Consider the following 16,882-nt stretch of genomic DNA (forward strand, 5'->3'; position numbering starts at 1 on the left):
TGCTTCCAAGCCTTTATTCACAGAGATCCACATTACCCACATGGTGCACCCCCTAGATCAGCTCTCATATAAATGGATACAAGAGAGTCCCTAATTTCCCCAATTGATACACACCACCTGAATACAATGAACACTGATTGATATAAATCATATGGATACAATTAACTGTAGTTATTTAGATTGCACCTTGTATCAACATCTGCAGATACACATTCCACAGTGCACTGGGCAACTGAACTCATTGGACTAACTATCATCGCATAAAAGCCAGCATTAATAGCCAAGTTGTATTTATTCTTTTACTGTCCATTATTTATAAAGATGAAATATTACAGCATCAGGAGGTGACACTCTATCCTTATTTACAAGTTTTGTTATAAATAGATGTAAAAATGGAGCCAGTTGATCAAAGTAATTTTGTTGAGTGGGGTTATCAGTCATACTGAAGTTTGTCAATGGATTAATGCCAGAAGTAAATGGTTGTAATCTCGATTAACACTTCAGTGCACTGAACCAGTGAGTAGCTGAACCTTATGGGCCAGGAAGGCCCCCAGCCTGGGTCTCCAGTCTGTGTTGAACCAGCTGCTCTCAGAGGTTGGAGGGAGAGGGGATGAGGTAGGTCACTGATGCCCAGTACTACCTAATTATTCTTCCAAAGCTTTAGTACCTGTCTTGGGCTGGGGAGAGGAATATTGGCCGCAGTTCCTGCTGCTCTTCATTCCCCAACAACGCCCGCTGGAAGTGCGTGTGTGTGTAGATGTTTGCGGTAAGGATGTTCCCAAGGATGGGTGAAACTAGAACTAGGGGGCATCATCTTAGAATAAGGAGCTGCTCTTTCAAAACTGAGATGAGGAGAAACTTCTTCACTCAGAGGGTAGTAGGTCTGTGGAATTTGCTGCCCCAGGAAGCTGTGGAAGCTACATCATTAAATAAATTTAAAACAGAAATAGACAGTTTCCTAAAAATAAAGGGAATTAGGGGTTATGGGGAGCGGGCAGGAAATTGGACATGAATTTAGATTTGAGGTTAGGATCAGATCAGCCATGATCTTATTGAATGGCGGAGCAGGCTCGAGGGGCCGATTGGCCTACTCCTGCTCCTATTTCTTATGTTCTTATGTTAGATCGGCTGAGGAGAGGTTTTTTTTAATTCATTCTTGGGATGTGGGCATCGCTGGCAAAGCCGGCTTTTATTGCTGATCCCTGGATGCCCTGAGAATGTGAAGGTGGGCCAAAGTGCCGGGTCACTTCAGAGGGCAGTTAAGAGTCAACCATGTTGATGTGGGACTGGAGTCACATATATCGGATTGGATAAGGATGGCAGGTTTGCTTCCCTAAAGGATATGATGTGGAGATGCCGGTGATGGACTGGGGTGGACAAATGTAAGGAATCTTACAACACCAGGTTATAGTCCAACAATTTTATTTTAAAATCAAATGAAAATAAAATTGTTGGACTATAACCTGGTGTTGTAAGATTCCTTACATTTCCCTAAAGGATATGTTAGCCATGACTCAGTTGGTAGCGGTCTTGCCTCTGAGTCAAGAAGGTTTGAGTTCAAGCCTCACTCCAAAGATTTGAGCACATAATCTAAGCTGATACTCCAATGCAGTACTGAGGGTGTCATCTTTTGGATTAGATGTTAAAGTAAAGCCCCATCTACCCTCTAAGGTGAATATAAAAGATCCTGTGGCATTATTTGTATCAATCAACCAACATCACTAAAACAGATTATCTGGTCATTATCACATTGCTGCTGTATGTAAATTCGCTACCATGTTTCCTACATTTGAAAGGTATTAATTGGCAATTGTTTTGGGACATCCTGATGTTGTTTAAGGTGCTATATAAATCCAAGTTTTTTTTATCTTTCAAGTAAACCAGTTGTGTTTTTAAGACAACCTGACAGTTTCATGGTCACTTTTACTGATAACAAATTTTAATTTCCAGATTTTTTTTTCCAACTGAATTCAAATTCTCAAACTGCCACGGTGGGATTTAAACTCAGGTTCTCTGAAGTACTAGTCTAGTAACATAACCACTACACTCTACACTACCGTACCCCCCACCCGATGCCCCCGTGGTATAATAGCCCCCTGACATGAGGGCCCAGGGGTTCTATTGGTCTCCTGCTGTAATTCCACGTGAGGGATGGGGGTGTGTGTGTAAGTTGTCTCCCACCCGTTTACCCCATTACCCTGGAAGCTCTGCTGGTCTCCAGCTGGAGTTACAGCAGCAGACCATCAGGACACCCCACAGAATTTCAGGGCCTTGTTTTTTTAGGCTCACCCTTGATGAATGGTCACTGAGGTGAAGTACCAGAAGGAATTGGAGCCCTGCATGAATCAGCTCCTCTCGGGGAGAAAAACAGAGTCACTTTTTTCTTTCTTAATGAGACTGGGTGTGGATCGGGGATCTAAAAATGTCTGTTTTTTTTCTGCTTCAAGCCAGTAAAAGTTGCCTAGAACTAAGTGATATTCTGAGCTTTATTATATCACTTATTAGGCCGGATTTCTCTAAGAACTCTCTTGAGACACACACAGTGAATGGCCTAAAGGATTTCCTCCGCAACCTGTTCACTTAACTCTCAAACTACAAAGGCAGCCTGCTGCCTGGGACACTGAGAAGAGGCTTTCACAGCATGGCATATCATTCCTCACCTGCAATTTATTTAAATTAAATTTGCAATGTAAAATGTTACCACGCTATAAATTTCCTCAGTGGTGTCTGTGAGATGGCCACCTCAGGATTTTAGGGAAAATTATGTATCTTTCATTAAACAAACATTCCTGTTTATTCCCTAGGTTTTTATTTCTCTCCTTCTCTGCTTTAGGCACTGGGGTGGAAGTTTTCCCGAGGCCCATTTTCGGGCTTGAAATGGACGCAGTGCTGCCAATGTCCACAAGCTGACGCTTTCCAGCACAGCTCACTGGATGGCTCTCTCGAACAGAAGCCCAGGGTCACGTTTCCCTGCCCTACTAAGGGGTGCTGAGGCCAACTGTGGTGCCCCAACTGCTGCCTTGGCCAAGATCAGGGTTTGAGTGTGAGAAACTCCTGACCAACGTGGTCCAATATCACACTGGTAGTGCCATTGCACCACTGAGGCATCAAGGGAGATACACGATAGTTTCAACCTTCAACTTTACCATTTGATGGTAGGTTCCAGAGATAAGTGAGGAGATAGATGATCAAATAGTCCATGGAACGTGAAGCTACTGTGCAAAACTTCAGGCCAGCATATAATAAAAAATATTTTAAAGTTTTATTTGATTAACGTGAAAGTCAGTAAGAATTTTCATAGAACGTTCCTTAAAAGATTAAATCATTTGAATAGAATCCACAATTGAGTGGATTGTGCCTGGTCTGTGGACCCCGTCCAACCCTATAACCATCTGAGAACTCGGCATTCTTCCAATTCTGGACTCTTGTGCACCCCCCATTTCCTTCGCTCCACCATTGGCGGCCATGCCTTCAGCCGTCTCTGCCCTAAGTGTTAATTGTATCCAGGTCATTTCTATCATTTCGTGTTAGCTGTATTCAGGTGGTGCATATCAATTGGGGACTCCCTTGTATCCAATTATAAGAGAGCTTATCTAGCGTGTGCACCATGTGGGTAAGGTGGAGCTCTGTGAATAAAGGTTTGAATAAAGGCTTGGAAGCAACTGAAGACCAGGCTCTGGTATTCTTCACCACCGAGCTATCCAATTTATTACACTAAGCTCCGGAATTCCCTTGCTATACCTCTCCACCTCTCTCTCCTTTCAGTCGCTCCTTAAAACGTACCTTTTTGACCAAGCTTTTGGTCACCTGTCCTAATTCCTGTCCTTTTGTAGCTCGGTGTGAAATTTTGTTTGATAACGCTCCTATGAAGTGCCTTGTGCTGTTTTACTATGTTAAAGGTACTATATAAATGCAAGTTGTTGTTGTGGTGGAAGGACTTGGCATGATGTGCTGATTGGACCTTTACTCATTATGTAGCTTTCCACGTCCTTATAAATTTCAACCCGTGTTCAAGGGGATTAACGCAACACAATGATGTAAATTGTGCCAAAATCCATCACATCTCTTGTGATGGAGACGATGCAAGGGTTTGCCAAATGCTCCTTCATGAAGGGAGCGTCCCTTTAAATCTCATTGCTCGTTAGTGCGATGATATAGAATGGTGCTGTTAAGATTATTTTACATCTAAATTATGCCAAGTGCACGCTTTCTTGCGTGTCTGGATCATAGAGTGTCAAACTCATTGTCTATGGTGAACTTGGCCCGATATCCTGGCACTTGACATGGGCCACATTCAGCCAAAGTTATTAAAATAGAAATAGATGGCGATAAACTAGAGTGGTCCTTACTTACATTTAGATTTTAATTACTGCTATTGCTGTCCCCTGATACCTGACTTCACATGCACGGGCGAGTGTTCCACAGTCTCAAGGTGGAAACAAGTTCATGGGAGTTGTAGTTTTCTCAGTTAGAATTCATTCCTTTCACAGATTATTTTTCCCTCAGATGTGCAGCTACTCTCCAGGTGCATCGGTGTGGAGCCTCCGGTAGCTATAAATGGTAACACCCATAGACACCCGGTACCATTCGCAAAGAGTCAACGGTTTTCTTTTACAGTTCGACTGTCCACACATGGTGTTCCCATCGCAGAACATCTGCTGATCACAGTTAATTCTTACCAAGTGTTTGTGGAAAATTCTTGCAGATCCAACATTATCCGGAGGAGAACATGTCGACAACTGGCATTGCCGGATCTTCAACCTGCTGCTGTCAGCTGTGGCTCAGTGGTAGCACTCTTGAGTTCAAGAAAGTTGTGGGTTCAAGTCCAATTCCAGAGACTTGAGCACACTAATCCCGGCTGATGCTCCGAGTGCAGTACTGAGAGAGTGCTGCACTGTTGGAGGTGTAGTCTTTTGGATGAGACGTTAAACAGAGGCCCTGATTGCCCTTTCAGGTGGGTGTAAAAGATCCCATGGCTCCATTTTGAAGAAGAGCAGGGAAGTTCTCCCCGGTGTCCTGGCCAATATTATCCCTGAACCAACATCACTAAATCAGATTATCTGGTCATTGTCACATTGCTGTTTGTGGGACCTTGCTGACGTCAAATTGGCTGTCGTGTTTCCTACATTACAACTACTCTTCAAAAGTATTTCATTGGATGTAAAGAGCTTTGGGATGTCCTGAGGTCGTGAAAGATGCTATAGAAATGCAAATCTTTTTTTGCTGTGCCACATGTGGAAGGGGCAGCTCTCCCCTCATATCTCCTGACGGTACTGTGGCTCAGATTAGCAATTCAGGATGTGGCTTTGTGTCTGTGATTTTTCAACACACTGGGGGCAATTTTCAGCTTCACTGCCAAGTGACGATGACATGCAAATCGGGCGGGTTCCCCAACGGGCGGGCGATCCGCTCCGCCAGATTACTGCCCAGGTGGTGAAGCAGAAAACTAGCCTCATTGAGTTTCCAATCTTGACGTGCTGCCGAGCTTAATCGCTTCTCGTGGTGCAAGGAGGGAGGGGGCGGAATAACTGGAGCAGGTCTGTCAGCCGAGGAATGCATAGCAGCACAGACCAATGACAAAGAACAGTTCTTCAAGGGCTGTTGTTAATGAATGTAGGAAAAGGAACCAGAAATATAAAAAACAAGGAACTTTTATCTATATCGCAGCTTTCACAACCTCAGGACATCCCAAGACACTTTACAACCATTGTAGTACTTTTTGAAGTGTGGTCACTGTTGTAATGTAGGAAACACTGCAGCCAATTTGCGCACAGCAAGATCCCACAAACAGCAATGTGACAACGACCAGATCATCTGTTTTAGTGATGTTGGTTGAGGGGTAAATATTGGCCAGGACATCGGATGAACTATCATCAAATAGTGCAGTGGGATCTTTTAATATAAATTAATATTAAAATATTTCAATAAGATTGGGGTTTGCAATACTGTGGCACTCTGCATCACACCCCCGAGGGTGAGGGTAAAGGGCGGAGGGAGGGTGCACTGCTGCATTGCCAATCTGAACCGCACTGGTGTGAGGAGATGTGAGTGGTGACCAGCACCCTACCCCATTTGTGGCGGGTTTGGGAGGAAGAAGGAAATCAGAGAGGGAGCAATCACTTGGTAGCTGTTGTCCACCTTCAAGCCCACTGCTTTAGACGGGTTCTGGCAGAAACCTGGTAGACAACCCGCAGGCCACCTGCTTAGCTTCTCATCTGCATGTGGTCCAAAACTTGGGGGGCAGGTATAGAGGCCTGGGGAGTGGAGGATGGACTCGTAGAGGGACTCATATATTCACAAAAAAAAACTTCCAATAGGAAGTTAAAAGTCTCTATTTCTGAAGTTGCTAGCCATCAGAATCAGGAATTGGGCGTGTCAATTTCAAGTTGTTTCTGAGAAACTAATAAATTAGGCAAAGTGAATACTTCCTCCAAAGAAAAACACCCACCTTAGATATCAAGCAAAGGTGGGCTGGCATAGAAGTGATCAAAAAATAATCCTGTTAACATTGACTATTGATTCCATTCAGGAAAGCTTCCCCTTTAAGGACCAGATGACAAGAGGCAAGAAACAGTCAGGCACTGAGTGGGGCTGGTGGATTGGTTTCAGTGTCACATCCCAACTATTTACATCATTGCTTCAAATTCAGGAAAACATCCTCATTATGGGAAGGAAGAATTGAATGCAGATAATCGATAGGCCCCCAAAACATTTGGACATTTGAAGGAAATCATGGACGATCAGTGCTCTTTGGAGCTGGCACCCCGGAAACTGTTTATCAATGGAATCGGCCTTCTGAAATATGCATCAAAACATGAATCCTTGGACTAAGCCATTCTAAGTGATAAGGGGCCTAGATGAAACGGACCTCTCAGATATCAGTAATGCTACTGTAATACCCAAGATCATTCTTGAGCAAACCACTGCGGCTGATTTGGCCTTTGTTTTTATTCATTCTCGAGATGTGGGCATCGCTGGCAAGGTCAGCATTTATTCCCCAACCCTAGTTGAGAAGGTGGTGGTGGGCCTTCTTCTTGAACCACTGCAGGTAGCGTTTTAATACAACTGAGTGGCTTGCTAGGCCACTTCAGAGTCATTGATGTTGATGTGCGACTGGAGTCACAAATAGGCCCAGACTGGGTAAGGACTGCATGTTTCCTTCCCTGAAGGACATTAGTGAACCAGTTGGGTTTTTACGACAATCCGACAGCTTCATGGTTACTTTTACTGATATCAGTTTTTAAAAAAAAATTCAATTTCTTAACCTGCTATGGTGGGACTTGAAATCACATTCTCTGGATTACTATTTCAATAACATAACCACGACACTACCATACCTGATACCCCTATGGTATAATAGTCTCCTGACATCTGGGCCCTGAAATCAAAGTCTCAACCTACCATTGTGGGATTTGAACTCAAGTCCTTTGGATTATTAATCCACTAACATAATCATTACACCACCATAGCCAACCTGCTAAGAACAGGGAGAACATAACCTTCTGATGGATCACTGTCTCCAAACAGGGGAATGGGATGGGGCTGTATGCATTTTCCCTGTCATGGATTGTGAAGAAAAATCATCCCATCAGGCTGGAAGCCAACGAGAAATGGAGAATGACATTTACATTGCTCTGCGCAATTAATGTTTGATTTCCTGCCAATTTATGAGTCTAAAAAGCTTTGTGAACGGCTTGTGAATATTAATTCTGCAACCCTTAAATTAAAATTCTATAGCTGGAAACCAAATATGGGATTATCTACAAAGATTCTGCTCAGAAGCCTTGGGGAATCAAACCCTCCCTCTTTATAAAGCTGTCAGCCATTTTTTCTTTCAATTGGGATTTAAAATGTGTATTAATCATTTATGCACATTGCCACTGTCTCCCACCTCCATGCCACCCTCCTTCAGCTCCAGGTTGGCATCTTGCCCACCACTGTATCACACTTTAACAGCTATCCCTAAATTCACGAGCTTAATTTAATTCCCAGTCGCCTCCATAAGAAAGTAATTAATCTTTCTTCATCTCCAGGCCTTCATCTCCAGACTAATTGTTTCTGAGTCAGCAAAGTGAGACTTTGTGCCAGTGTCATTTTCTTGACTAAAATAGGATTGTAAATGCCATGAAATTATTTCAAATGGCACTTTGGGGATGAGGAGGCAAGAATCAGTGACGTCTAGGAGAGGGGGGGACGAAAAATTAACGCAAAGTAGACTCTGGTAAGGAAGAGTTCAGAGAAACAAACAGATTGGTGAAAGAGGAAATGATGGGGACTGAGTGAGCTCCTTCGCATTTTAAAGTGGTGAGAAATTCACGGGGCAAACGACAGATCTGCTGTAAAATTACTGAGATGCCCCTCACCATTGTTCTGTGGAAGTCTAAAGGTTGTGGGGAGGAAATGGATTGAAGTTATTTATGTGCCTGTTAGCACGTCCCTGATTAAATTAGTCTCCAATTCCCAGGCCTACTTCTGAGATCAAAACAAGGGCCAGTAACCAGCTGAAGGCAGTTAACAAAGGGCCCAAGTAGGAGAGTCACAGTACAAGTGCTCACATGTCCTGAGCTGAACCTTTAGCTCGATGGAACAGTTAGATCGTCTAGTTTAATCTTCTAGTCAGATAATCTATTTCGAATCTCCTTTTATCACTTTTATTTACCATTTTGTGACACATAGAAAGAGAAAAATTGAACACAAGACTGTATAAGTATATATAGGTAAAAAAGAGACCAACTCGCACAGTACTAAAAGGACAGGTGTTGGGGAGGAGTCATTGGGGATGAAAATCGGTCTTCGTTGGTAGTGCAATCCGGGCGATAGCGAATCGGCAGCCTGTCGAAGTCAATTGAAAAGTGGGCGTGATGTAAGATCGGCCGCCGATTCGCTATTGGCCGTTTTGTACCACCGCTGAAGGCTAATTTCATCCCCTTCCCCCACTGTCACCATCGTCGTCACCTACACTGGGGGAAAAGGCTAGAATGAGATAGCATGGAGCAGCTGAATGTTTGTTCTGTAAGGGAGATTGAACGCTGCCCAAGCCAGGGATGGAGGTAGTGGTGCTGGGAGATGGGGAATAAAAGGTGAGACGTCCCCCAAGTGTGATGGGTTACTGGCTATTTGGATACATTAGTGAGATGATGGGCTGGATTTTGATGTAAAAATGACGGTGAGGCTAACAGCGCTCACTGTTATTCATGTGCAAATCGGACAGTAACTTCCGGCGACCGCTCGTGCAGTTAAACGTGGAAATCTGGAAGTTTCTAGCCAAGATGAGATGCTCCTCCAAAAACTGTGTGAAAACTCGCCATCTGGCTCCGTATTGAACGATGTGAAGTTCCTGCACTTACCTGATAAAAACGGACTAAGCTCGCCAAATAAACTTAGGGCTTGTCCATTCCAGTCTAAGTACCCTTTAAATGATGTGGTAAGTCTTAATTATAGCCAGCCAACCTCTCTGGCACTGAAAATTAACTTTTACAAGTGTGGAGTCTCATTCCTTGAGATTTTAATTATTGTCTTTGTCTTTCTGTCTCTTTTATCTCTGGGTCTTAATTGAATCTTTCTTACTCTTTCTTTATTTCGCTTTCTGCACCTGATTTGACGTTGAATTCATTACAGTAACTTACACTTCCTGGTTCTGACTGCGCAGTTATTAACAATGATTCAATCTGATCAGTTAAGGAGATACACAGTTGCCTGCTCTGTTCACACAGGTCCCAGATGCCCTGTAGAGGGCACCTGGCTGTTTTGGGTCTCTAATTTCCAGGAACTTGCTGTACAAAAGCTCAGAGACAGTCTATGGGCAAGGGACAAGTCTAACAGACGGCTGACGCCTTTTGTTCATTGCTCACAGCAAATTCCGGCCCATTAGAGTTCAATAGTCAGTTAGAAAGTGTAGTTTGGACCTTCCAGTTAAATAATCTATTGAAAGAAAGAAAGAAGAAATTAAATTTATATAGCGCCTTTCACGACCTCAGTATATCCCAAAGCACTTTTGAAGTGTAGTCACTGTTGTAATGTAGGAAACGCGGCAGCCAAATTGCATACAGCAAGATCCCACAAACAGCAATGAGATAAATGACCAGATCATCTGTTTTACTGAAGTTGGTTGATTAGTTTAGTTTGAATTTAATCCTGCAGTGATATAATTCATTTAGATAGCAGAGTAGCTCAGAGATCTAAAGGTTGAACACACTTTTATCATATTATTAATGAATGTGCTACTGTGGTTGTGTGAGATTTCTCTGTCTGTCGAATTACTGAATTAACTGTTGATTTGTTTTTGGTTGAGGGATGAGTATTGGCCAGAAGACTGGGATAACTTCCTGCTCTTCTTCAAATTGTGGCATGGGATCTTTTACATTCATCTGAACTGGCAGACAAGACCTCTGTTTAACAACTTATTTACCATCGGCTCCTCTGACAATGCAGCACTCCCTTGGCACTGTACTATGTTATGTACTCATATCCCAGGGTGGGGCTTAGAACCTACACAGGTGAGAGTGCTACCACCGAGCGACATGTTCAACTTGTGATCATCGACAGGGTAAAGAGTCTACTTTTGAGTGTAGCGCACCATGTCCCATATCAGCCAACAACTCCATCTTTGTATATGTTTATGTTTCTGTGTGTGTGTGTGTTTGTGTCTGTATGTGAGTGTGTATGTGAGTGTGTCTATGTGTGAGTGTGTGTGTGTGTCTGTATGTGAGTGTGTATGTGAGTGTGTCTATGTGTGAGTGTGTGTGTTGTCTGTATGTGAGTGTGTGTGTGTGTGTGTCTGTATGTGAGTGTGTCTATGTGTGAGTGTGTGTGTGAGTGTATGTGTGTGTCTGTATGTGAGTGTGTCGGTGTGTGAGTGTATGTGTGTGTCTGTATGTGAGTGTGTCTGTGTGTGAGTGTGTATGTGTCTGTGTGGGTGTGTGTTTGTGTGCCTGTGTGTGTGTATGTGAGTGTGTGTGTCTGTGTCTGTGAGTGTGTCTATGTGTGAGTGTTTGTGTGTGTGTGAGTCTGTGGGGTGTCTGTGTGTGTGTGTCCGTGAGTGTGTCTGTGTGTGTGTCTGTGTGTGTGTGTGTGTGTCTATAATTGGCTGGGCTCCAGCAACTGCAGAGAGTTCAGTGAGCAGGCTGCTTGCTGGATCTTGAGATAGAGAGTAAAATAGAGAAATTTCAAACCCTCAAAAAATGAACATAAACCTTTTTTTGTAATTTAAAGATGGTTTAACAACAGCCTTATTATAATGAGGTTTTTAAATTTACTGCAATTTATGCCATTGATTTGAAAGTTCCTTTCCAATCCTGGGCTGAGATGTTGAGTAAAAGATGTCTGGGTTATTGTCTCAGATATTTTGGAAATAAGTTTGCAATCTTTTTTCCCATGATCGGGGGTGAAATTCTCCCTCTCCAGAGACTTGAACACAAAATCCAGGCTGACACTCCAGTGCAGTACTGAGGGAGTGCTGCACTGTTGGAGGTGCCGTCTTTCGGATGAGACGTTAAATCGCCAATCCTTCTGCCCTCTCAGGTGGACGTAAAAGATACCATGTCACTATTTTGAAGAAGAGCAGGGGAGTTCTTCCCGGTGTCCTGGTCAATATTATCCCTCAACCAACATCACTAAAACAGATTAACTGGTCATTTATCCCATTGCTGTTTGTGGGATCTTGCTGTGCGCAAATTGGCTGCCGTGTTTCCTACATTACAACAGTGACTACACTTCATAAGTACTTCATTGGCTGCATAGCATTTAGGGATGTCCTGAGGTCATGAAAGGCACTATATAAATAAAAGTTCTTAGTTCTTATTTCTGCTCTTTCTAATGAGAGAAAAGGTCAGGCCTACTTCGCTGTTTAATTAATGAACCACTCACATGGGTTTGAAAATTGCATGTTTCAAGCTTATGTGTTCCTGCAATTTCCAACAAGTCATGAATTAAAGAGAGAGCTTGCAGTCTCCTGATTTACATAGGAGCAGGAGTAGGCCATTCAGCCCCTCGAGCCTGTTCTGCCATTGAATTAGATCATGGCTGATCTGTATCTTGACTCAATTTACCCGCCTTTGACCTGTTTCCCTTGATACCCTTACCTAACAAAAGTTTAATTAAAGGAGATATTTCAATCCTGCTGCTGAAGTTTTTTTTGTTCTATCAAGAGTGCCCCCAGGATTAGCACGCTGCACTCGGGGACAGTATCAGTGTGCGATGGAGCGTATCACTCCAGGATGGCAGGTACTGCTTCCTCTTGACAGCAAATAGCTGCCCATTTTTTAAAAAATTAGAATATTTAATGTTACTAAATATGGTAGAGGTTCGAGGGGCATCGTTTCCCTGTCGGGAGTGCGATGAGGTAGAACTTCTAACTGCACCCCCTCTGTCACAATTTGCCATGTGGCTGCTTCCCTTGGGGTGGGGGGAGCCCAGTGGAGTGCAGTTCCTTCTACTGCCCCTACGCCTGACTTCTACCCCGAGGGGGGGAGGAGGAGGAGTCTCAGCCAATATACTTATCGTACAATTAAAGCCTACAAAATCGGACGTCTCACAGCCAGTGACCCTAATGTGCATAAGTTATGTCATTTGCCATCATGACTTTTGACATTTAATTGCTTCACCCAATCACAGACCTCTCCCTTTTGTTCTTTCCCTGACCCCCTATTTTGCTAGCTCTGTCAAAGCTGGTCGCCTCTTAACCTTCCAGTTCTGATGAAAGGTCATCGACTTGAAAATGTTCTCTCTGTTTCTTTCTCTCCACAGATGCTGCCTGACCTGCTGAGTGTTTCCAGCAGTTTCTGCTTTTATTTCTTGAAGTTGCTGCTTCGACTGGTACAGATACTGAGTCCCACAGGTAGGCTGTGGCTACATTATTTACACGCCAATCACACAGGACATTTTAATATCCTCAGTCTCATCGATCAATCCAGGCAAGGACAGAATTGCTCCATCAGCACCAAATTATTACAAATAAAACAGCCTTACTGTTTTTTTTTCAAGAATACATTTGGCGCAGAACAAAAAAGGTAATTAATCCTTTGCGTGCTGAAAGGTTTTTTTTTGTGTAAAGTTTTTACAATACACCCATTTAATCTTTAAAATGTCTGGAGAAATGAGTTTGATGTTTCGTCCCATTGACGGACGTGAGAAAGTTTTTTTTTTAAATGGAGACCCGCACAGAATCAGAGGATGGCAATTCGTTCACAGAAAATGATCGTGGACTGTGTCTCACGCTGGGAAGGCACAGAGGCTGTCTTCTTCCTCGGGCACCTGAGTGGAGAACCTAGGCCTGTAGAGCAGCCAAGGTTAATAAGAGACGATGAGGTGAATGCGGACCTCAGTGACACTGATTTACTGACTGACCTGCTGTGTATTTCCAGCATTTTCCTTTTGCCATAATTTCACACATTCCCAGCATTTGCCGTTTTATTTTTAATCTCTGTGAGGACATCAGTCTGCATCTGTTTGAGGGTTTGGTCAACACACTTCACAGGAGGCTAAAATGAATGACAGCTGGGATTCTGATTCCCTGGCTAACATCTCTTTAGCTGAATGCAGACAAAGACCCTCCGAGGCTCTTAAACAGACAGATTAGGAAGTTAAATTTAGACTCACCGCGATGGCTTGAAGCCTCTCCTGTTGAAACAGTGTCTCGGACATCCTGAGAAGGAAAAGCAAGGAGAAAGATACTTGGTGAGACAAAACAACAGTGAGACCTTTCCTGCTGAAAGACAGAGAGAGATGTTGAAGGAATCCATCAGAAATCTTAAAATGGGCAAAAGATTTGCGAACCTGTTCTGGTCCAGCCTCATGATGCCTGCTCGCAGAAGGTTCAGTTGCAAAGTGCAGTCTAACTGACTACTGATACTTCAAGATATTATTCAGCTAATGTCTCACATAACCGTAATGTCCCGAGTAGAAGCAGAGTCTCAAATATAAGCAGCTCCTTCTGACCTGGGATGATTGCCATGTCAATCAAAGATCACAGAAATCACAAGATGATTTAGGCTGCAAGATACTTGTGTGTACAAGTAGACATAGACAGCACAGGAGGAGGCCATTCAGCCCATCGTGCCTGTGCTGCTCTTTGAACGAGCTATCCAATTAGTCCCATTCCCTTGTTCTTTCCCCATAGCCCTGCAAATTTTTCCTTTTCAAGTATTTATCCAATTCCCCTTTGAAAGTTACTATTGAATCTGCTTCCACCGCCCTCTCAGGCAGCGCATTCCAGATCATAACAACTCGCTGCGTAAAATAAATGTCTCCTCATCTCCCCCCTCGCTCTTTTGCTAATTATCTTAAATCTGTGCCCTCTGGTTACCGACCCTCCCACCACTGGAAACAATTTCTCCTTATTTACTCCATCAAAACCCTTCATTATTTTGAACACCCCCATATATAAATATCATTTTAAGTGGTCTGATGTTTATAACTCTGCATGATTTTAATTTGACACTTGCAATCTAAAACCGTGCCTTGGAACCTCCTGATGTGTTGTTGGTCGCACAGAAGCCAGTTTAGACACTGAAAGGACAGCCTTGGACAGGTCGAGTTCACTGGAGGGTTGTTTCATGACGGGGGGGTGGTTGGGCATCACAGCCGACCCTGGTCGTTTTCTTACCCGACATTCATGTGTATGACCTTTCCAACGGGGGGTCCTACAGAGAGCCTCACTCTCGCCCCTCAAACAGTGATCCAAAGCCCATCGTTTCAACACGTTGCCTGTTGAGAGGTTTGCATTGGACAGCAGTCAGGAGCAGGAACCCTGGCTCATCTTTCCCCCTCCCTAGCCCAGCAAGTGCTGAGCTCAATTACAGCAATGGGATCAACCAACGCAATACCAACCTGGGATTGTGTGGCTCTCCCACACATCTCGTACTGACTCAACAATTGGTAGCTCACTGCACACTTACACTAATCAGTAATCCTTTTCATCTAACAAGTATTATTGGTAAGAAATTGCCATCAGTCAGTTTCCCTCAGTCACCATGAACTCCACCTGTCGAACCTTACCAGGTATAGCTAGAAAAGGCTCCCTGTGGTTACGAAAGGAGAGTTCTGGCCACATCAGAATTTGCTCCAAAAATAATGGAGAGATGAACAGCGCTCACCGTTGTTTCAGGGCAAATGGAAGAGCAACTTCTGGTGAGCGCACATTCAAATGCGCAAATCAGGACGTTGCTCCACGAGGTGACCTGTTTGTTTGAAAGCTGCATGGGAAGGACAGCTCGCCGGCAGGAATGAATGGACCGGGCCCAGCTAGAAACCAACTAATCTACACAGAAAAAGGTAGGCCGGGTTTTTTAGGCCTAAACTAACTTTTAATGGCGTGATAAGTCTTAATGACTAAAAATAACCTCCCTGCCATTGAAAATTAACTTTTAAAAATGTGGAGTTTCATTCCTTCTGATTTTAATCGTTGTTGGAGATTTAAAAACAAAATTTTTAATTTAATTTTTTTACTTTTTATTTCTGTCTCTTTTATAAGAACATAAGAAATAGGAGCAGGAGTAGGCCTTACAGTCCCTCGAGACTGCTCCACCATTCAATAAGATCATGGCTGATCTTCTACCTCAACTCCACTTTCCCGCTAAATCCCCATATCCCTTGATTCCCATAGAGTCCAAAAATCTGTTGATCTCAACCTTGAATATATTCAATGACTCAGCATCCACAGCCCTCTGGGGTAGAGAATTCCAAAGATTCACAATCTTCTGAGTGAAGAAATTTCTCCTCATCTCAGTCCTAAATGTCCGACCCCTTATCCTGACACAATGACCCTCTAGTTCTACACTCTCCAACCAGGGGAAAAGTCTCTCAGCATCTACCCTGTCAAGCCATCTCAGAATCTTATATGTTTCAATGAGATCACCTCTCATTCTTCTAAACTCCAGAGAGTATAGGCCCATTCTACTCAATCTCTCCTCATAGGACAACCCTCTCATCTCAGGAATAAATCTAGTGAACCTTTGTTGCACTCCCTCTAAAGCAAGTATATCATTCCTTAGGTAAGGAGACCAAAACTGTACGCAGTACTCCAGGTGTGGTCTCACCAAAACCCTGTGCAATTGCAGCAAGAATTCCTCACTCTTGCACTCCGACCCCCTTGCAATAAAGGCCAACGTAACATTTGCCTTCCTAATTGCTTGCTGTACCTTCATTTAAATGAGTTGCTGATGTACTTTGGTTAATGGGGACTATCTGATAAAAGGGAGTTGCGTCCTGATAAAGGGGTTATTTCAACTAACAGGCCAACTACGGCAGAAAGAACACTTCTACACAAACCCTGTAAGAGGCTGCAGTGTGTAGCAGAATACAGATGCACTCTTGTGTTTCAGACATCCCTCTAATGTGGCCTGCAGTTCACCATTAGCCATTTACAGAATATTAATTTCATACATTATGCATGTTGGTCAAGGCTATCAGCTATCAGCATTGAAAGCGTCAAATCAAATTATGCACTGAAAAGTTTCAGTATCCAGAGAATCTTCACTGTTTCCCACCAGCGAGCACATCTTGCTTCAATTTACTGTACTGGCAAATCAGGTGTCATAGGAACATGGAAACAGGAGTAGGCCATTCAGCCCTTCGAGCCTGTTCTGCCATTCATTTAGACCATGGCTGATCTGTATCTTAACTCCATCTACCTGCCTTGGTTCCATACCCCTTAATACTCTTACCTAACAAAAATTTATCAATCTCCGTTTTGAAATTTTCAATTGACCCCCAGCCTCAACAGCTTTTTGGGGGAGAGAGTTCCAGATTTCCACTACCCTTTGTGTGAAGAAATGCTTTTTGACATCACCCCTGAACGGCCTAGCTCTAATTTTAAGGTTATGCCCCCTTGTTCTGGACTCTCCCACCAGAGGAAATTGTTTCTCTCTATCTACCCTATCAAATC

The 16,882-nt window shown here is 43.4% G+C and overlaps 1 protein-coding gene across 3 annotated transcripts in view; it reads right to left on the reverse strand.

Moving 5' to 3' along the window:
• Positions 1–16,882, reverse strand: part of palm1a (paralemmin 1a) — a 228,253-nt gene that overhangs the window by 152,318 nt on the left and 59,053 nt on the right. For 2 of the 3 annotated variants that reach the window (XM_067968053.1, XM_067968054.1), the window contains exon 2: positions 13,597–13,642. In XM_067968053.1, the coding sequence (XP_067824154.1) occupies positions 13,597–13,642 (46 nt within the window). Of the gene's footprint in view, positions 1–13,596; positions 13,643–13,773; positions 13,832–16,882 lie in introns of those variants that run through there. The other variant, XM_067968052.1, reaches the window with a different exon arrangement.

This window comes from Heptranchias perlo, chromosome 29 (assembly GCF_035084215.1).
Source record: "Heptranchias perlo isolate sHepPer1 chromosome 29, sHepPer1.hap1, whole genome shotgun sequence".
Classification (NCBI taxonomy): domain Eukaryota; kingdom Metazoa; phylum Chordata; class Chondrichthyes; order Hexanchiformes; family Hexanchidae; genus Heptranchias; species Heptranchias perlo.